The 22,375-nt window shown below is 42.1% G+C and overlaps 1 protein-coding gene across 1 annotated transcript; it reads right to left on the reverse strand.

Moving 5' to 3' along the window:
* Positions 1–211: 211 nt before the first annotated feature.
* LOC100562856 (fibroblast growth factor 11) lies at positions 212–21,199 on the reverse strand. Its single transcript, XM_003230187.4, has 4 exons — positions 20,582–21,199; positions 17,572–17,675; positions 5,969–6,167; positions 212–5,711 (listed from the first exon to the last, which is right to left on the reverse strand). Exons 1-4 carry the CDS (start codon positions 20,871–20,873, stop codon positions 5,587–5,589), a joined length of 720 nt encoding a protein of 239 aa, XP_003230235.3. The 5' UTR covers positions 20,874–21,199; the 3' UTR covers positions 212–5,586.
* Between the last annotated feature and the right edge of the window lie 1,176 nt (positions 21,200–22,375).

Here is a 22,375-nt window from a genome sequence, read left to right on the forward strand (position 1 = left end):
ACTGGTCTGTAGTTGTTCAATTGAGTGGGATCCATTGCTGGTTTAAGTGGCTGAGAGGGAAAAGGAAGGGGTCCAAGGCTGTTAGGAATGCTGGGAGTTATCGTCCAAAACACCTACTGGGCCAAAGTTTCCCCATGCCTGATCAACCCACGCGGTTTCACCCTCCTCCCCTTGATCCGACCCCAAAGACACACAGAGAGGCAAAGCCAAGTAGAATAATAAGAAATTGTTTTCCCTTTATTGTTTCCAGATATTTGTTTGAACCCTTTGCACCAGGTTGACGGGAAGGAGGGGTTGGTTAGTTTATTGCTGAGAGAAAAGGGAGCCAGTTTCTCATGCAAAGGCAAAGGTTGTATATTTCCTTTTATTGGTATTTTGTTTTTGTTTTTATTTCCTGCAGTTCTTATTGCTTTCTGTGCTGGGAAAAAATAAAGGCGGAAAAGAAGGGCAGGATCGAGGAAGGCCAAACCATCATCCACCACAAACCGTGGCCATTTGCATTGCAAGGAGGGATTATTGTACATTGCAAACATTTCTGAAGAGAGACACTCATAATAAACCTACCCAGGCTCAATTTTCCCTCCATTATAACAAAAGTTCATGCCAGAAAAATTAAGTTTTAATTAGTACTGTACTTTGAAAGAGCTGCCCTCTGCTGGTCGGTCTGAGTATTGTTCCCTTCAAGGGAAATATGCCTTGACTCTCTATCTCCCTCTAGTGGCTGAAGAGCGCAATACAGGGAGGATATTCCCTATGCATATACAGTATATTCGTTGACTCTTTCTTGCCCTCTGCTGGTAGATCTAAGTTTTGCTCCCTTCAAGGGAAATATTCCTTGACTCTCTATCTCCCCTTAGTGGCTGAAGGGCGCAATACAAGGAGGATATTCCTATACATTTATTCATTGACTCTTTGCTTCCCTCTGCTGGTAGGTCTGGGTATTGTCCCTTTAAGGGAATTATTTAATGACTCTCTATCTCCCGCTAGTGGCCAAAGAGCACAATACAGGGAGGAGATTCCTATGCATACCCTGTTTCCCCGAAAATAAGACAGTGTCTTATATTAATTTTTGCTCCCAAAGATGCGCTAGGTCTTATTTTCAGGGGATGTCTTATTTTTCCACAAAGAAGAGTTCACATTTATGGTTGAATTTTTTAAAAATGAAAATTTATTATCTACTGTTACAATAGGTGTCATCACAAACCAGCATAACCAAATTCCTTTCAAGAATTTCTATATTATATTTTATTGCTATGCTGTTTTTAAATTACTGTTTTAAATTTCTGTTTATATGTAAATTTATGTTGTCGTTGGGCTTGTCCCTGTGTAAGCTTCCCTGAGTCCCTTCTGGGAGATGGAGGTGGGATACAAGAATAAAGTTATTATATTATTATTATTATTATTTATTGTTACTATCTTTATTTCCATGTACAACAATCTATGGTATGTACATTTACCGATCCTGCATGCTTCCAAACAAAAACTTTGCTAGGTCTTACTTTCGGGGGAGGCCTTATATTTAGCAATTCAGCAGAACCTCTACTAGGTCTTATTTTCTGGGGATGTCTTATTTTCAGGGAAACAGGGTACAGTAGAGTCTCACTTATCCAACATTCGCTTATCCAACGTTCTGGATTATCCAACACATTTTTGTAGTCAATATTTTCAATACATCGTGATAGTTTGATTCTAAATTCGTAAATACAGTAATTACTACGTAGTATTACTGTGTATCGAACTACTTTTTCTGTCAAATTTGTTGTATAACATGATGTTTTGGTGCTTAATTTGTTAAATCATAACCTAATTTGGTGTTTAATAGGCTTCTCCTTAATCTCTCCTTATTATCCAACATATTCGCTTATCCAACGTTTTGCCGGCCCGTTTATGTTGGATAAGTGAGACTCTACTGTATATGTATATCTATTGACTCTTTGCTGCCCTCTGCTGGTAACTCTGAGTATTGTTCCCTTCAAGGGAAATATTCGTTGACTCTCTATCTCCCTCTAGTGGCTGAAGAGTGCAATACAAGAAAAATGCAGAATAACACAGAGACCCTCAAAGGACTTTTCGGTCCAGCTCTTACAACATAATTTAAAAGCAAGTACTGTTGCAGTTCCACCCGTTTGCAAGACAGAGAAATGTGGAGTAAAATTCCTGAGTTCGCATGAACCCTGTAACCATTGAAGACAAGGAGGGGAGTGGGGTGTCGGCCTGGATTCGGGACTCTGTCTCGGGTGCAAGACAGCTATGGCTCTTGCTAAACTTGGCACAGAGTGGAAGACGTGGTTGGAAGACGCAATCCTTCCATAGGTATAGATAGATATGGCTCTTTTCGTTCTTATGGTGTGGCGCCCATTCCTTCCTTCTCTTTCCTTTTCTCTTCCTTGCTAAACAAAAACCAATATTTCTCGCAAATGCGGCTGGAAAATCTGGACCAGCGTGAGGCTCAAAGGGCAAACCAAGGAGAGGTGGGGAATAAAATTATTATTATTATTATTATTATTATTATTATTATTATTATTATTATTATTTAATTAGAGGGGACACCTTTGGCTTGACCTTCGACGTAGGGGACTTATAGTTTGCAAATGAAATCTACGAGACAGGGACTCTTTATGGGAGTGGGTGAGGGTCAAGTGTCTCTGGACACTGGGTTCAATGGGCAAAAAAATGTGGCCCACTTCTGGGGTAAATGACTTCATTGGGTGATCTATCCCAAAGGCTTCTTATTGCCCTTTAGATGGCATGAAAGGGTTAATTGTTGCTCCTGGCAGCCTAGAGGGGGCGCCAATCTTCCCCTTAAATCTTATATATTCAGGGATTCTAGGGGTAAATATATTGTGGGCTCCATCTAGTGGACACGGTGAGTATTGCAGCCACTTCTTGCAACTTGCAAAAAAAAAAAGCAACTTCTTGCAAAAAAAAAAATTGGTATTTTGGTTGTTTTTTTAAATAATGATTTTTTGGGCATTTATGTTAATTGCCAGGCAATGGAAAAAGGGGCAAAATAATCCAATTGGCTGGGTTTGGAGAGAATTGCACAAGGGAATGCCATCAGAGCCAGGGAACAGGCTTATTTTGGAGTGCAGTTCCAAAAATATATTTATTCTCCTCCATATAATTGAGTCAGTTTGAAAATATGAGTTGCAAATTTACATGTTACTGATATTGGCTTTTGACCTTTGCTCTATGCATTTTAGGGTCCCCGGAATGTTGATCCCCGCCTTGAGCTGTGGAGACAGGCAGGCAAATAATAATAATAATAATAATAATAATAATAATAATAATAATAATAATAATAACCTAATGGGCTGCTGTGAGTGTTCCAGGCTGTCTGGCCACATTCCAGAAGCATTCTCTCCTGACGTTTCGCCCACATCTATGGCAGGCATCCTCCGAGGTTGAGAGGTCTGTTGGGGTTTATATGTGGAATGATGCCCAGGGTGGAAGAAAGAACTCTTATCTGTGAATTTTTTGCAACTGGCCAGCTTGATTAGCTTTGAATAGCCTTGCAGCTTCAAAGCTTGGCTGCTTCCTGCTAGGGGAATTCTAGACAGGAAACAATCACAGCCAGCTAACACCTCCCAATGAAGGATTTTCCTAGGAAGGAAATAGCCAGGCTTTGAAGCTGCAAGGCTATTCAAGTCAGTGGTCAGTGGGAACATTCATATTTGCCTCAAACAGACAAGAGTTCTTTCTCCCACCCTGGACATTACAAAAATATATATAAACCCCACTTGCTGAGTTTCCAACAGACCTCACAACCTCTGAGAATGCCTGCCATAGATGTGGGTGAAACATCAGGAAAGAATGCTTGTGGACCATGGCCAGACATTCTCGAAAACTCATGGCAACCCAGTGATTCTGGCCATGAAAGCCTTTGATAATAACCTAATGGATTTTCAGTCCAAAACACTCCTGTTCGTCAGTCATTATTTAAAAATAGGGAGATGCATGAAAAACTCTGCAAATCATAATCCCTGGGTTTGCTTTCTGGAAGACCTATAGAAGGCAATAGAAGACAGAATATATATATGTGTATCAAAACCCCCATATTCTTCCACCCAGCTTCTTGCAGAATCCGCCCTTGACCCCTTTTCCAGCCCCATAAGCATTCACCACCATCCATACCCCCCTCCCTGGACCCCCCATAGCATTCCATCCCTCCCTCGCCACCCGCCGTAACTTATTGCCTGTTGAAACCCTGTAAAGATAAATAGACATATGGCAATTTTGAGGATCCTGGGGTAGTTTGTGTGTGTGTGAGTGTGAAAAGGGGCACAGTTTTGTGGGGTTCCTTCTTCTGCCCCATTGGATCCTTGCGAATGGATGTTCGAGATGCCCTGCTTGACCCTTTTGAGATCATGGTGTTGCCACTCAGTGGCCAAATATAAATATTGCATGTGAAAAGTTTGCATTTTCCCTCCTTTGGAAGGAAGGAAAGAGGACCACAGAGGAATCCTTAGTGTCTTCCAATGAGTGCAATATTGCCATCCAGTGGCCAAAAGGGGAATTACGCTTCACGGTGGGCCAGCAGGTGCCATGACTTCCTTCCTCAATGGACAATGCTGGCATCTAGTGGTCGAAACCAGTACTGCAGTCTGTTTATTTTTTCCTGGTGAAAATCCAATGTAAGAAAACTGCATCGTTTGCAACACAGGCGTCCGTCCCTCCTTGGTATTGCAATATATTTATTTTCTGAGACGGGGGCAAGGCAGAGACGGGAAGATGGGGACAGTCCACGAGGTTCTTTGACACTGTCAGACTCTAGAAAGGCTAGAAGAACCGTAGTTTTTCAAAGGTTATCCCCTTCCTCAGCTCCCTGAGCCGGCGAAAGCAAAGCTGGATCTATTTCCCCCGTCTCCATGGAAAGGATTCTGCATTGCAATATCCACAAATCCACAAAAAGTGAGGTTTATAATGGTTTCACATGGGAGAATGCTGCCACCTAGTGGCTGAAAAGAGGAGAGCATATAATTATTTATTTCTTTTTTTAAAAAAACGGTTATGAAACGGAAGATCTTTTTTTCCCTGTAGTAGTAGTAATAGTTGATGCAGCATCCTTTTTTGTTGGGGGTCAAAAGGACATTTATATACATATTTTCTGAGTCCGGTTGGTTACTGTTTACTGCACCGTTTCATTTGCATGGACTGAGACAGGCCCATTAATATATATATATATTTGGACCAAAAGAGAGACATCGGAATCTCTGATGATACGTCGGAATTGAAAACCCACAGTGAATTTGTCACAGTTTTGGGCGGGGAGAAATGGTTTGCAGCATCGTAACATCGCCCCCTGGTGGACAGGTGCCATATTGCACCCATGGCTTGAAATGTGGGGGAAGTGGGGTGCAATGAATATCTTCTCAGCCCCAAAATGGCCAAGTCAAGAGCCAATTGGCCAGTGGGTGGTCTCCAGTAATCCTTGGTGTCCGGGTCGGAAGACGTCTGGTGGGATGGAAGGGGCTCGATGCGAGTTGAGGAAGAAGGATGGCTCCTCTGCGCAGGATTCGCCCTCCGGAGGCAAAGGAGGAGGAGGAGGCTTTGGGCGGGTGGAGGCGTCCCTCCGTGGCCGCGGGGCTACGTGGCCTCGGCCTTGGAGGGCTCCTTCCCCGGAGGCCCCGACGACGGGTTCCCCTCCTCGGCCTTCTTGCTCAGGGCCAGCTCCACCACGTTGTGCAGGGAAGGCTCCCGGTACAAGGCCACTGCGGGAGAAGGAAAGAAGGAGAGAGAAAAGACAGCAGTCAGCGTGGATAATAATACAACAGTAATACACTTCATATACGAGGGTTGAATGAAAAGTAATGCCTCCACCTTCGTAACTCCTCAACAAGATGTATGCAGCAGGTCCTGGCTTGTTCAGTAGACTCTCCTCTACAGTTCCATTTGGCCCGAAGCCTTAGCATTGAACGGCTCCATAGTGTAGTGTAGAGGTGACCCCAAATGACCCGGTCCTCCTTACCTTCCAGGAGCTTGGGCAGGAAGTGGGCGGCGGCCTTGGTCTTCTTGACCCGGTTGCCCTTCATGACCTGCCCGTCCTTGTTGATGCCCAGGTACCAGGAGCGGCCAGACTCCCGCTGGCGGTAGAGGGTGGAGGAGTACATCACGTAGTAGTTCTCGATGACACACTCCTTGAAGCGGCACTCGGTAGTGAAGTGGGCCTTGCGAGAGGAAGAGGAAGGACAATGAGGCCGGGCTGTGGCGAAGGCTGGTGAGCAGCTGCTGCAATAAATCACTCTGACCATGAGATCATGAGTTTGAGGCCAGCCTGTGTTGGGGTGAGCACCCGTCAATTAAAAATAAAAAATAGCCCCTGTTCATTGCTGACCTAGCAACCTGAAAGATAATTGCATCTATCAAGTAGGAAATAAGGTACCACTTATAAAAAGTGGGGAGGCAAATTTAACTAATTTACGATGTTGGAACAAGGAAGTTCCGTCAGAGTGGATGATGAAGCAGCTGCTCCCCCCTGTGGCCAGAATCAAACATCCCCTCAGGAGAAGGTTAAATTGCCTCTGCGTCTGTCTCTGTCTCGGCTCTATGTGTATATGGGCATTGAATGTTTGCCCTATATGTATATAATGTGATCCACCCTGAGTCCCCTTCCGGGTGAGAAGAGCGGAATATAAATTAAATAAATAAATGAGAAGGGTTAGACCCATAGAGCACGACCACTTACCCACATACAGAAAAATATGTCAATTCTAGGCATTTTTAGTTATGGAATTTGGACTGCAAAAAAAATTGTGGTCTGCCTGGCAAGCATTGCTAACCATACTTAAAAACCAAAGTTCCGGATTAAAAACTCACCAGAAAGTTATGACAAAGGACAGGGGTGTTTCATTGCATTCCTGCCCTGGAAGCGATGCCTATGGGCTTCTGCCCAAAAGCAGAGAATACTTATATAATAGGTATTTGTAAACTTGAGCTCTCCGAGTGTTTTGGACTGCAACTCCCACCATTCCTAACAGCCTCAGGCCCCTTCCTTTTGCCCCTCAGCCGCTTAAGCGGCTGAGGGGCAAAAGGAAAGGGCCTGGGGCTGTTAGGAATGGAGGGAGTTGAAGTCCAAAACACCATGGGTTACACCAGGAAATATAGTCCGATAATGGGTCACACTTTACAAATGTCTATGGGAGTTGCAGTCCAAAACTGCTTAAGTGGCTGAGGGGCAAAAGGAAGGGGCCTGAGGCTGTTAGGAATGGTGGGAGTTGCAGTCCAAAACACCTGCAAGGCCCAAGTTTACAAACACCTATTATATAAGTATTTTCTGTGCCACTCCTCTGCCATATTTGGCTATATGCGTCGCTGATCCTTTTCCACTGTGTACTGTAATCCGCTTTGCAAATAAAAGCAAGATTTCCTCCCCTTTTACAAAGGCTTTTCAATCATCCTAAGGATTTTGGGATGGATAGATGATTATTTATAGATGAAGGGGATAATATGAGCCTGTTGTTGCCTGCATTCAAGTCATTCCTGAACCTATAATCAGATTTTCAAGTCAAGTTGGGTCTAGAGTGCAACACACAAACCAATACGATTACATTGATTGTAACCGAGATATTGATATCACTATATGTAGCGGTAGGGATTGATTTACTTCTTCTTCTTCTTCTTCTTCTTCTTCTTATTATTATTATTATTATTATTATTATTATTATTATTATTATTTATACCCCAAAGGGGACTCAAAGCGGCTTATTATGAGCAAGTTCCAAGAAGAATGAACCATAAGTTAATTTCAGATTAACTAGGTATTGAATAGTTAAGAGACATTCAGTTTACAAAAGAGCTAAGATTGCCAGGATGGTAATAATAATGATGATGATGATGATGATGATGATGTTAAATGTGAGCTACTTTGGGTCTTAGACAAAAAGCATAATGATAGTAATGATAATAATGAAAATAATAATAATAATAATAATAATAATAATAATAATAATAATAGCTCTGATTTTCCCCAGAATTCAGACCCAAAGCAGATCACATTTAAAAATCAATACAAGTCAATGCATTTCAGTTTGGTCTTGAGTAGATAAGAACCATTAGATGTACATTACACGAGACCTATTCCTAAGATTGTCGAATAGCAAAGTGAAGAACCTGCTTTGATTGAAGTCAAAAATCAGAAACTCCTCAAAGCACAGCAGACAAAAAACCAGTACAAGAAAACCGCACTACAAACTAGAGCTGACAGCTGGCACAACAAAACATTGCATGGAAAGTTCCTTGACAAAATTGAAGGAAAAGCTGATAAGGAGAAGACCTGGCTCTGGCTCACGAATGGGACCCTGAAGAAGGAGACAGAAGGCCTGATCCTTGCAGCCCAGGAGCAAGACATCAGAACAAAGGCAATTCAGGCCAAGATCGGAAAATCAGCTGATGACCCAAAATGCAGACTCTGCAAGGAAACTGACAAAACCATGGATCATATCCTCAGCTGCTGTAAGAAAATCGCACAGACAGACTACAAACAGAGGCACAACTCTGTGGCCCAAATGATTCATTGGAACTTATGCCTCAAGTACCACCTCCCTGCAGTTAAGAACTGGTGGGATCACAAACCTGCAAAAGTATTGGAAAATGAGCACGCAAAGATAATGTGGAACTTCCGAATCCAGACTGACAAAGTTCTGGAACACAACACACCAGACATCACAGTTGTGGAAAAGAAAAAGGTTTGGATCATGGATTTCGCCATCCCAGGTGACAGTCACATTGATGAAAAACAACAGGAAAAATTCAGCCGCTATCAGGACCTCAAGATGGAACTGCAAAGACTCTGGCAGAAACCAGTGCAGGTGGTCCCAGTGGTGATGGGCACACTGGGTGCCGTGCTAAAAGATCTCAGCCGGCATTTGGAAACCATAGACATTGACAAAATTACGATCTGCCAACTGCAAAAGGCCACCCTGCTGCGATCTGCACACATCATCCGAAAATACATCACACAGTCCTAGACACTTGGGAAGAGTTCGACTTGTGATTTTGTGATACGAAATCCAGCATATCTATCTTGTTTGCTGTGTCATAATAAAATAATAATAATGAAATTATAATAATAATCCAGCATATAAAATAGAGTCCCACTTATCCAAGCTTCACTTATCCAAGGTTCTGTATTATCCAAGGCAGTCTGCCTTTTAGTAGTCAATGTTTTTGTAGTAAACGTTGCAATGTTTTGGTGCTAAATTCATAAATACAGTAATTACTACATAACATTACTGTGTATTGAACTGCTTTTTCTATCCATTTGTTGTAAAGCATGATGTTTTGGTGCTTAATTTGTAAAATCATAACGTAATTTGATGTTTAATAGGCTTTTTTCTTAATCCTTCCTTATTATCCAAGATTTTCACTTATCCAATGTTCTGCCGGCCCGTTTATCTTGGATAAGTGAGTCTACTGTATATATATGTGTGTATATGTATGTATGTATGTATATACCGGTATGTGTGCGTGTGTGTGTGTGTATGTATGGAGCCTTCCTCCGGTGGTGCAGCGAGTTTGAATCAAGGAGCAGGATGAGCTACCGCTGTTAGCCCCAGCTTCTGCCAACCTAGCAGTTCGAAAACATGCAAATGTGAGTAGATCAATAGGTACTGCTCCGGACACGACTGGACTTACTCTCAGGGGAAAATTTTTACCTTAATATGTGTGTGTGTGTGTATATATATATAGATATAGATATAGTAAAAGGTTTTCCCCTGACGTTAAGTCCAGTTGTGTCCGACTTTGGGGGTTGGTACTCATCTCCATTTCTAAGCCGAAGAGCCGGCGTTGTCCGTAGACTCCTCCAAGGTCATGTGGCCATAAGGCATGACTGCATGGAGCGCTGTTACCTTCCCGCCGGAGCGGTACCTATTGATCTACTCACATTGGCATGTTTTCGAACTGCTAGGTTGGCAGGATATAGATATATATAAATATATAGATATACTAGCTGTGCCCAGCCATGCGTTGCTGTGGCAAAGTATGGTCGTATGGGAAATAAAGCATCTTATATTATCTGCTTAGAACTGGATTATATGAGGCCCCTTCTACACAGCTGTATAAAATGCACACTGAAGTGGATTATATGGCAGTGTGGACTCAAGATAATCCAGTGCAAAGCAGATAATATAAGATTATAAATGGGTTATACAGCTATGTGGAAGGGCCTTGAGTCTGCACTTGCATATAATCCAGTTAAAATCAGATAATCTGTATTTTATAGGCAGTGTGGAAGAGGCCTAAGTGAGGCCTAACTCTGCCTGTGCCCTGGGCTGAGTGGGTTGCTAGGAGACCAAGTGGGTGGAGCTTAGCCTTCTAAATGGCAGCAATTGGATAAAAACAATGATTCGTCTCCCTCTAATTAGGACTTTATTTTTCTTTTATTTTTGTTGTATGAACGTAGAGGCATGGATGAGGGGTTGTGCTGCCAAGTTGAGTGTTTCTGGGATGTGTAGTTTTGTTGTTTTGTCCTAGGCCGAAATTTCATTACCAGAGGCTGAAATTCCCTATTATATTCAACCATTATGTGGTCAACATTATCTTTCACCATAATTTTTTAAATCATGGTCATCCACCAGGATTGCTACAGCTATGGATTCCTGCAAAGACCCTGGGTTGGAGCAGATGACCTCTGGAGACCCCCTTTCAATCCAATCCTGTTACTAGTTTTATTTTTCATTGTGTTGGATTATATGTTGTGTATTTATGTTTATTACTTGTATCATTTTAAATTGTTCTATGGCTCTCTTTTTATTATGTGTATTGTATTGTATTGTTTTATCATGTTGGGCGGTATATAAATAAACTTCTTTAGAGAGCCCATTCTTGAGCTGAAGTGGGTGAGGCTGTCATGGCAGTAGTTGGCCACTGGGTGTCACTGTTGGACACTGAATAATAATAGATAATATAGCCATTGGATTTCAAGAGATCTTTTGAACATTTGGGTCTTTCTCCAGGATTTTCTCTGGATTCTGATCCCAGAATCGTGTGCAGGAAGGAGCCAAAGGGCCCATCACGTTAATGAGAGCAAAATGTCCGAGGAGAGTCATAAACCCCAATGTCCCTATCTGCCAATTGCCATTAAAAAGGTGCTTTTTGCAAAAATAAAAATGGGGATTGTGCTGACAGATAGGGGAAGGAAGGCATTAAAAAGATTCCTAAGGAATGATTCCTCTCAAAGGTTGCTTCTTTAGGGACACAAGACTATTTATCGTCCGGATCCTGACTCAGAGGGCCTCTGGGCCTGTTAAGAGTGCCGGTGGGAGAAAGAGAGCCCAATGGCTTGCATGGCCTGGTTCTCCTCCTCCTCCTCCTCCTCCTCCTCCTCCTCCTGCTTTTCCATCATCCTCGGCCGGCCTTATCCGTCTTGACAGGAGCCATCTTCCTAGGGAAAACTCCTTCATTCCCCGCCAGCTGTTTCTTTGCTGCGCATTGGGGTGACCTCTCTCATCAATGATTCATCCCTGTCTTCCTCCCATCATCCACGGGCTGGGAAAGAGGTTGGACATCCCATTGGCCCCTTCTTCTTGACCTCAAGGGACTCCCAAGACCATCTCTGGGCAAGGTATGGGCCAGCTTGGGACCTCCAGGTGTTTTGGACTCCGACTCCCATCACTCCTAACAGCCTCAGGCCCTTTCCTTTTGCCTAACCCTAACCCTATTATTATTATTATTATTATTATTATTATTATTATTATTATTATTATTATTATTATTATTATTTTATTATGACACAGCAAACAAGATAGATATGCTGGGTTTCGTATCACAAAATCACAAGTCGAACACTTCCCAAGTTCCCATTTATTATTTCACTCTGATATTATTATTATTGCATTTATTATTTTACTCTATTTATTATTACTTGTATTATTTTCATGCATTTATTATTATTATTATTACATGTATTATTTTACTCTATTATTATTAAAAGGATACATAAGCACATTTACATTGAAGAAGAGGAGAATAATGATTTGATCAGAGTTGGACAGTCTTGTCTTAAATTTGAGCTTGATGTAAATATTCAAAAACATTTAACCTACTGATGCCTCAATTAATGTAATTTTATTGGTATCTATTTTTATTTCTGAAATTTACCACCCTTGGCTTATACTGGAGTCAATGTTTTCCCAGTTTTTTTTGTGGTAAAATTAGATGCCTCGGCTTATATTTGGGTCAGGTTATACTCGAGTATATATGGTATATAAAAATGTAATGTGCGTAATTCCCATGGAGTAAACAACAAAACCACTGGACCAAATCACACCAAATTTGGTCACAAAAGACATAGTCATCCAGTCTATGTCTTTCCATTTAAAAAAAAACACTATAAAATTAGGTCCAAATTACAGAAAACCCCCCAAAACCAAAAATTACTAGCCACGCATGTGCAGAGGCCCCCCAGGAAACTTGGTGACGTTAGCCAGGTAGGCGGGGCTTCAATTGCAACCACACACCAACAGTGAGTCATTATTATTATTATCATTATTATCATTATTATTATTGGGTTCCTGGGAACCATCAAAATGAACAAAACCTGGCAGTCAGCATTATAAAACCTCTACAGTCTGGACAGTAAATAAAGAACAACACTCTGAAAATAAGGGTATTCCAGACAGGAAACAACCAGAGTCAGATAACACCTCCCAACAAAGGATTCTCCTAGGGAGGAAACAACCACGCTTTGAAGCTGCAGGCCCATTCAGTGCTAATCAAGGTGACTAATTACAACATCCATACTTGCCTCCACAAACAGAAACCCACTTAGGATGATACCACAGCAATGCGTGGCCGGGCACAGCTAGTTACATTTATATATATAAATATATATATACGTGTTGCTGTGGCGAAGTCTGGTGGTCTGGGAAATAAAGTATTGAGGAATTGGTGGTAGTTAAGGTCAAGGGTAAAGGTTTTACCTTACATTAAGTCCATTATAAATGGGTTATATAGCTGTGTGGAAGGGCCTTGAGTCTACACTGCCATATAATCCAGTTAAAATCAGATAATCTGTATCTTATAGGCAGTGTGGAAGAGGCCTAAGTGAGGCCTAACCCCTGGGTTGAGTGGGTTGCTAGGAGACCAAGTGGGCGGAGCTTAGCTTTCTAACTGGCAGCAATTGGATAAAGACAATTATTCCTCTCCCTCTAATTAGGACTTTATTTTTCTTTTCTTTTTGTTGTATGAACGTAGAGGCATGGGTGAGGCGTTGTGCTGCCAAGTTTAGTGTTTCTGGGATGTGTAGTTTTGTTGTTTTGTCCTAAGCCGAAATTTCATTACCCTTTTATATATATAGATGGATTACTATTATGTCTGTTGCTCAGATGTGGCCAAATTTGGTGTGATTTGGTTCAGTGGTTTTGTTGTTTATTCAGTCCTACAAACGTAAATTACATTTATATATACAGTAGAGTCTCACTTATCCAAGACTCGCTTATCCAACATTCTGGATTATCCAACGCATTTTTGTAGTCAATGTTTTCAATACATCATGATATTTTGGTGCTAAATTCGTAAATACAATAATTGCTACATAGCATTACTGTGTATTGAACTACTTTTTCTCTCAAATTTGTTATATAACATGATGTTTTGGTGCTTAATTTGTAAAATCATAACCTAATTTAATGTTTAATAGGCTTTTCCTTAATCCCTCCTTATTATCCAACATATTCGCTTATCCAACGTTCTGCCGGCCCGTTTAGCTTGGATAAGTGAGACTCTACTGTATTATTATTATTATTATTATTATTATTATTATTATTACATGTATTATTTTACTATATTATTATTAAAAGGATACATAAGCACATTTACATTGAAGAAGATGAGAATAATGATTTGATCACAGTTGGACAGTCTTATCTTAAATTTGAGCTTTATGTAAATATTTAAAAACATTTAATATTGGGATCTATTTTTATTTCTGAAATTTACCACTCTTGGCTTATACTGAAGTCAATGTTTTCCCAGTTTTTTGTGGTAAAATTAGGTGCCTCGGCTTATATTCGGGCTGACTTATACTCAAGTATATACGGTATATAGATTACTATTATGTCTGTTGCTCAGTTGCAATATACACTAGCGATAGGCATGCACTTCTTCCTCTCTCACACAATATTGACACATATCCAGCAATGTGCAGACATCACTTCGCATTGCCCGCTGCCTCTTTCTCAGCCAGAAGTATCTCTTTCTGATATCCATGCGCGCTTTCTCGAAATCCGTCACATACAAAGGTTGGCACGTAGCCATCTCACACCAAGACGAACACATACATTCGCTGCAATATCCATGCTCTGTCTCTCTCCATGCTCATGCGCCGTGATATATGTTCTGATATGGTGGTGATGCCCAGGCGCAGCTCTCTTTGCGCCCTCCCGTTGCACACGTGCGATGCCAGCCTCCCGCAGTGCACACCAGTGCGCACAAGGGGATTGGGGAGCATTTGAGGCCAAGCACCTGCACATGATGCGCATGTGTGTGTGTGTTGGTTGGAAAGGGATTGGCAGGAGGGCAGAATGGCTGGCAGGTGTGTGGGGAGCCGCGCATGGGTGTTTGCCGGATGGATCGGGGTCAGGGAAGTCTCCCTTGGGAGGCCTCGTTAAAGAGGGCAGCTGCTAATTGCAGCCGAAAGAGAGGAAGGAAGGAAGGAAGGAAGGAAGGAAGGAAGGAAGGGAAGAAAGAGAGAAAGAGAAAGAGAGAGAAGAGGAGGGAGGAGAAGCATCTGGTTGAACCCTGTCTTTTTTCCACATCCCAAAATCGGAGGGGTTTAGGCACAGCTCAATGGTACAGAGTCCCGGGAGTTGTAGTTTCCCATAGAACCCCACTGAGTGAGCACATACTCTCAACCTCAGGATAGGGCAGGCATGGGCCAACTTCGGCCCTCCGGGTGTTTTGGACTCCAACTCCCACAATTCCTAACCACTGGCTTCTATGAAAAGGACCTTGTTTCATGCTCTATGTTTCTATGGACTTCTGGCTTACAGCCTTGCTTTATACCTGTCTTTTGGAACTGAACTTTTACCTTTTATGAACTATCTTTTGCCTATGTTCTAAATAAAACACAAAAGACTACGTTCTGTGTGTGGCTTGGTGTCTTTAGCAAGGCGAAGCTAATCCGAGGTCCGACAAAAGCCTTCAACAACACAATAATAATAATAATAATAATAATAATAATAATAATAATAATAATTCAGGCAGGAGATGGACAAAGTAGAAGGTGTTCAGAGAAAGGTCACCAAGGCGGTCAATAATAATAATAATAATAATAATAATAATAATAATAATAATAATAACAACAACAACAACAACAACAACAACAACAACAATGAAGGTGGTCCCAGTGGTGATGGGCACATTGGGTTCAGCGCCAAAAGATCTCAGCCGGCATTTTCCTTGACAAAATTGAAGGAAAAGCTGATTCCTTGACAAAATTGAAGCAAAAGCTGATAAGGAGAAGACCTGGCTGTGGCTCACAAATGGGACCCTGAAGAAGGAGACAGAAGGCCTGATCCTTGCAGCCCAGGAGCAAGACATCAGGACAAAGGCCATTCAGGCCAAGATCGAAAAATCAGCTGTTGACCCAAAATGCAGACTGTGCAAGGAAACTGACGAAACCATTGATCATATCCTCAGCTGCTGTAAGAAAATTGCACAGACAGACTACAAACAGAGGCACAACTATGTGGCCCAAATGATTCATTGGAACTTATGCCTCAAGTACCACCTCTCAGCAGCAAAGAACTGGTGGGATCACAAACCTGCAAAAGTCTTGGAAAATGAGCACGCAAAGATACTGTGGGACTTCCGAATCCAGACTGACAAAGTTCTGGAACACAACACACCAGACATCACAGTTGTGGAAAAGAACAAGGTTTGGATCATTGATGTTGCCATCCCAGGTGACAGTCGCATTGACGAAAAACAACAGGAAAAACTCAGCCGCTCTCAGGACCTCAAGACTGAACTTCAAAGACTCTGGCAGAAACCAGTGCAGGTGGTCCCGGTGGTGATGGGCACACTGGGTGCCGTGTCAAAAGATCTCAGCCGGCATTTGGAAACCATAGACATTGACAAAATCATGATCTGCCAACTGCAAAAGGCCACCCTGCTGGGATCTGCGTGCATCATCCGAAAATACATCACACAGTCCTAGACACTTGGGAAGTGTTCGACTTGTGGTTTTGTGATACGAAATCCAGCATATCTATCTTGTTGGCTGTGTCATAATAAAATAATATCTATCAGCATATCTATCTTGTTTGCTGTGTCATACAATAATAATATAATAATAATAATAATAATAATAATAATAATAATAATATACACAACAAGATGATGATGATGATGATGATGATTATTATTATTATTATTATAGACTGCCTTGGTGACCTTTCTCTGAACACCTTCTACCTTGCCCATCTCCTGCTTGAATCGCTTTGGCCAGAACTGGACACAGGACTATTATTCACGGAAATGACACGGACTGAACTATGGACAAAGCATGAGGAAGAACGGATCTGATTTTATGTTTGAAATGTATATTTTTAATTCATAATGTATTTTAATAGTTCTAACTGTTTTATGTGCTGTTTTCTATTGGTCTGTATGGGCACCTAATTGTTGCCACGGTTGTAAGCCGCCCTGTTGTAAGCTGGGTGAGAAGGGTGGGATATAAATGTGAGAAATAAATAAATATTCCAAATGAAGAGTAGAATGGAACGAGGGCTTCCGTCAATCTCAATACTATGAGTACTATGGGTACTATACTACTAGCTATGCCCGGCCACGCGTTGCTGTGGCGTTGTCTGGTGGTGTTTGTGAGAACTTGTTGAGTTAGTGGTGGTATTGAATGTCTGTTGTATGGTTGTCTTTATGTTTAGTATGCATTTGGTTGTTTGTGTACTGTGAAAGTGCTGAGGGTAGAGGGGGTCTATGTCCCTGTGTAGTATTGTATAGTATTTATACGTTGTCCATGTGTTGGGAATGCTTGGATTGTGTCCTGCTGCATAGTAGAAAGGGTTGGGCTGGATGGCCCTTAGGGGTCTCTCCAAACTCTTGTGCCTGTCCCCTGGGCTGAGTCGGTTGCTAGGAGACCAAGTGGGCGGAACTTATCCTTCTAACGGGCAGCAATTGGATAAAAACAATTATTCCTCTCCCTCTAATTAGGACTTTATTTTTCTTTTCTTTTTGTTGTATCAACCTAGAGCCGTGGATGATGGGTAGTGTTGTCAAATTTCGAGGTTGGGGGGCCTGTAGTTTTGTTGTTTTGTGGGTCGCCGTGACGCCATCACTCTTTTATATATATAGATGGATGCCGCCTAGAATCGAATTGGTCTTTTTCGCTGCTGCATCACATTATTTGGCTCACGTTCAGCTTGCGCTCTACTAAGACCCTCCTGATCTCAGTACTTTTGTATCTCTGCCTTTCATTTCTCCTTCCTAGGTGCAATATCTTACATTCCTCCCTGTCGGAGTTCCATGTTTGGTCCAGTTCTCCAAAACCATCATTTTGGGTCTCGATCCTTAAATGTGGAAAATAAGGGAGAGTAAAAGGGAGGCACTCACAGAGGTATAGAGATAGCCTTCGGCGTTCATGGCGATGTACTGCCCGGATTTGGTGCTCTGGATGGCCACCACGCGCAGGCCCACCGGGATCAGGTTGAAGAGGGCTGGAGCGAGAGAGAGAGAGAGAAAAATGCAGTGACCGAGAGCAAAGGAGGTCAGGACCAAAAAGCAAGGTTTGGGATTGCAAATGCATTCATTGCATATCATAGGTGCATCTCTGGAGATGGGAAATAATAGGACTAATGAAAACACGACCCTTTTGTTGTTGTTTTTCTTGGACTACAAGAGTGCAAATCGCAGCCAGAAGGGACCCCCAAAGGCCATCCAGTCCAACCTCCTTCTGCCAGGCACAGACACAATCTAAGCCCTCCAGACAGATGGCCGGGCTGTGGCGCAGCTGGCTAATAACCAGCTGCTATAAATCACTACTGACCAAGAGGTCATGAGTTCAAAGCCCGGGTCGGGTTAAGCCTCCGACCACTAATAGCCCCGGCTTGCTGTTGACCTATGCAGCCCCGAAAGACAGTTGCACCTGTCAATTAGGGAAATTTAGGGACGCTTTATGCGGGGAGGCTAATTTACAACACCATAAAACTGCCAGCAAAACACGAGGAAAGGAATGAGGAAGTACAGCCACTACTGGATGGTGAAGCAACAGCTCCCCCTGTGGCCGGAATCGTGAAGCTGGAAAAATGTTAAAAATGCCTCTGAGTCTGTCTAATGTATGTTGTTTGTCTGTTGGCATTGAATGTTTGCCATATATGTGTTCATTGTAATCTGCCCTGAGTCCCCTTCGGGGTGAGAAAGACGGGCGGAATATAAATATATAAATATATAAATATAAATAAATAAATAAATGGCCACTTCGCCTCTGCATAAGGAATCCCAGAATATTCCAGGGTCAAACAGCTCTGACCCTTCTACAGCTTGGATCCCAGTTTGAACCCTTTGGGAAGCATGCGCTCTCTGTTAGGCTCCCATGCGCAACAGGGATGAGGCCTTCTTTCCGCCTTGCGTGCTCGGCTCCTTGGCATTTCTTTGGGGTGGGTGGCCGCTTGGGGCCCTTATTTGCCGCGTTAATGAAAATTGAGGGAAGGCGGCTCATCAATCACCGTCTCTCCCTCCTTCTCTCCCTGCGTCCCTGGGAGGCTGAGACTCAATTATTCCGAGACAGGGAAAGAGAGAGAGAGAGAGAGAAAGGAAGGAAGGAAGGAAGGAAGGAAGGAAGGAAGGAAGGAAGGAAGGAAGGAAGGAAGGAAGGAAGGAAGGAAGGATGGAAGGAAGGAAGGATGGAAGGAGCAAAGATGGTGCCAGGAAAGGGGTAAAGAAGAACATTGGCAGTTTCTTTTCGGACTACCTATTCCTTCCCAAATCCCAACTGGACAGAAGGCCACACAGAATATGGGTGCATGCACATTTTTATTTGGTTGTCTTCTAAATTATATTCTAGAATATATTTATAAAGCCTGAAGATTAGACATTTGTTAGCCTTCTCAAAGATACATTCTAATTTCAATGTTTTAGAAGCGAATCCTACCCTAGCATCTTTCATAAATCTGTCATCTAATTGGAAGAAGCTAAACTAGTCTTTTATCCCTGACTCTTCTTTCCATTTAAGTACCCATTGCCTTTTCTCTTTAACCAGACAACAGTAATTCTCTATATGCAGTGTACAGTTCTTTATAGTTTGAATCCTTTTCTTTTAAAAAATATTATTTTTCTAGAATTCATTCTTGTTACAGATACATTGTTCTCAAAGGGAATCTACTTCTTTTTGTTTACATTCCTCACTGTATGCACTTTATGGCCCAGTCATTTTTATGCATGTTTCATGTTTTTATCCAACCCATGTTTTATTGATATGTTTTACTTTGATGTATTTTTTACCATGACTGTTATTATTTGGGCTTGGCCCATGTAAGCCGCCCTGAGTGCCTTCGGGGAGATGGTATAAAACAAAGTTGTTATTATTATTATTATTATTATTATTATTATTATTATTATTATTATTATTATAGGGTGCATCTACACCCAAAATACAGGATTTGTAGTTTGGTGAGACAACAAAAGCTAAGGACCTTGTTGAACTATGAATCTCATAGCAATTGACTTCTGGGATTCGTAGTTTGGCGAGGCAAGAGATGATAGTAAGACCTTGGTGAACTACAAATCCCTAGATCTCATAGCAATGGAATCCCGTGATTCGTAGTTTGGCCAGGCAAGAGATGATAGTAAGACCTTGGTGAACTACAAATTCTTGGATCTCATAGCAATAGAATCCTGGGATTTGTAGTTTGGTGAGGTAAGGGAAAGCTAGGAACCTTGTAGAACTACAAATCCCTGGATCACATAGCAATAGAATCCTGGGATTTGTAGTTTGGCAAGGCAGAAAAGCTAAAGACCCTGATGAACTACAAATCCCTGGATCTCATAGCAATGGAATCCTGGGATTCATAGTTTAGTGAGGCAGAGAAGGCTAAAGACCTTGATGAACTACAAATTCCTGGATCTCACAGCAATCAGATCCTGGGATTTGTAGTTTGGCAAGGCAGAAAAGCTAAAGACCCCGATGAACTACAAATCCCTGGATCTCATAGCAATGGAACCCTGGGATTTGTAGTTGGTGAGGCAGAGAAGGCTAAAGACTTTGTTGAAATGCAAATCCCTGGATCTCATAGCAATGGAACACTGGGATTTGTAGTTTGGCGATGCAGAGAAGGCTAAAGACCTCATTGAACTACAAATCCCTGGATCTCATAGCAATGGAATCCTGGGATTCATAGTTTGGCGAGGCAGCTTAAACTAAAGACCTTGATGAACTATAAATGTCTCAATCTCATAGCAATGGAATTCTGGGATTCATAGATAGGCGATGCAGAGAAGGCTTAGGACCTTGTCAAACTACAAATCCCTGGAACTCATAGCAACAGAATCCTGGGATTTGTAGTTTGTTGAGGGCACCTTCACTCTTTGGCGGGGAGGAATGAACTTGCAAAAGCCGGCCGCTTACTGAATCCGTTGTCCTCTCTGGTCCCGTCGATGGTGCCGTCAGGGTGGACTTGGAGGTAATAGCCGTGCCGGCAGAAGAGCTTGGTCACGATGCCTTTCAGCTGTGGTTCTGCAAAGAGAAGGAAGAGAGCAAGACGTGAGACGTGGCAGGAGAAGCTACGCCTGAGCTTTCCACATTTTCTAAGTTGGTGAGATGTGCATCCTTTCACGATACGGTTGTTCAGCTTGACTAACAGATCAAACCAACCCTTTAGAAGAATTGTATGAATATATATATATATATTATATTGCATTACATAATATATAATTATCTATAATATAATAGTTAAGTTTCATAAACCATCATCTTTCTTTGTTTGGAAATTTCCCCTTTACCCTTCTTATCTACTACAGTTGGTTCTTGTGTCGTTTTCTCTATGGCCACTGCGTGTGATTCATCACAAACATCGTTGTCAACCAATTTTATTTATTTATTTATTTATTTACAGCATTTATATTCCACTCTTCTCACCCCGAAGGGGACTTAGGGCGGATCACATTACACATATAGGCAAACATTCAATGCCTTTTAACATAGAACAAAGACAAGACAAACATAGGCTCCGAGCGGCCTCAAACTCATGATCCTGGTCAGAGTGATTCATTGCAGTTAATTGCAGCTGGCTTGCTCTCCCGCCTGCGCCACAGCCCAGGCCTGGGTTTGTCTTAATTAGAAACTTACAATTTTAATAACTTACCATTTGGTCACTCAGTCAACAAACTGGGCAAATTATAAAAGTTATAGCCGTAACCTGCATTTGAACAGCAGCAGTATTTGTAATTGAGTCTCTCTGGAGGTTTTTAAACAGAGGCTAAATGGCCATCTGCTGGGAGGGTTTTGACTGTGTCTTCCTTAACAGTGGATGGGGTTGAACTAGGTGCCCTTTGGGGATCCCTTCCAACTCTAGTGAAGTAAAGACTGCTTGAAGTTCAGTGGAGTTTCCATCTCTGGATGTTTTTGAACTGAAACTGGATGGTCATCTGTCAGTGGGGCTTTGACTGTGACTCTTTGGCAGAGAAAGCTAAAGAGTTTGTAAAACAATAGCCCCCAGAATTCCATAGTATGGAGCCATGGTAATTAACGTGATGTAAAATGGCATTAATTCCACAGTATAGAAAGATGCACCCTTAGCAAGATCTTTACGTGATGATTTAGATGCCTCCATCCTATAATTTGCATTAGAGTTGGCTTCAGTTGGATACAACTTGCAGTGCATCTAAACTGTAGAATTAATGCGGTTTGACACCACTTGAACTCCCATGACTAAGCCCTATCAGCCTCTGGAGTTGTAGTTTGACAAGGTCTTGAGCCTTCGGTGCCAAAGACTGCTAGAGACTGTAGACTAGAGACTGTAGACTAGAGACTACAAAACCCAGGATCCCACAGCATTGAGCAGTGGTGGTTTGAGTGATGCTAAACTGCATTCATTCTCCAGTGTAGATGCACCCTGGGTGTTCTTCTTTTGCAAAAAAACAAACCCTTTTGCAACGATACCGATACATTGCTGTGACACTCAGCCGATCACTGCCAGGAGTTCCACAGGCTCAAAGAAACACTGTATTCCCACTTCAAAGTAGTTTCAGCAGCTCAGAAACCACAGGCAGCCGCTCTCAATAAGGCTCCATTGTCTCAATAGCCACATTCGCTACATTTTAAATAATAAATTACATCCTCTTTCCCCTTTCACTTCCACAGCCTGCAAGCTCTCTTTTGCACCATTCCCCTTGCAACTTTAAAACCTCCAAAAAAACCCCT

This window comes from Anolis carolinensis, unplaced genomic scaffold (genome assembly GCF_035594765.1).
Source record: "Anolis carolinensis isolate JA03-04 unplaced genomic scaffold, rAnoCar3.1.pri scaffold_54, whole genome shotgun sequence".
Lineage (NCBI taxonomy): Eukaryota > Metazoa > Chordata > Lepidosauria > Squamata > Dactyloidae > Anolis > Anolis carolinensis.

Bases quoted from the DNA above. Each gene is read 5' to 3' on its own strand.
- LOC100562856 (XM_003230187.4), bottom strand. From the start codon at position 20,873: ATGCAATATAATATATATATATATATTCATACAATTCTTCTAAAGGGT. The intron at 17,676-20,581 runs GTAAGCGGCCGG...CTCTCGCTCCAG, and splicing joins CAGAGAGGACAACGGATTCA to CCCTCTTCAACCTGATCCCG. The intron at 5,712-5,968 runs GTAAGGAGGACC...CTTCTCCCGCAG, and splicing joins CCTGCCCAAGCTCCTGGAAG to TGGCCTTGTACCGGGAGCCT.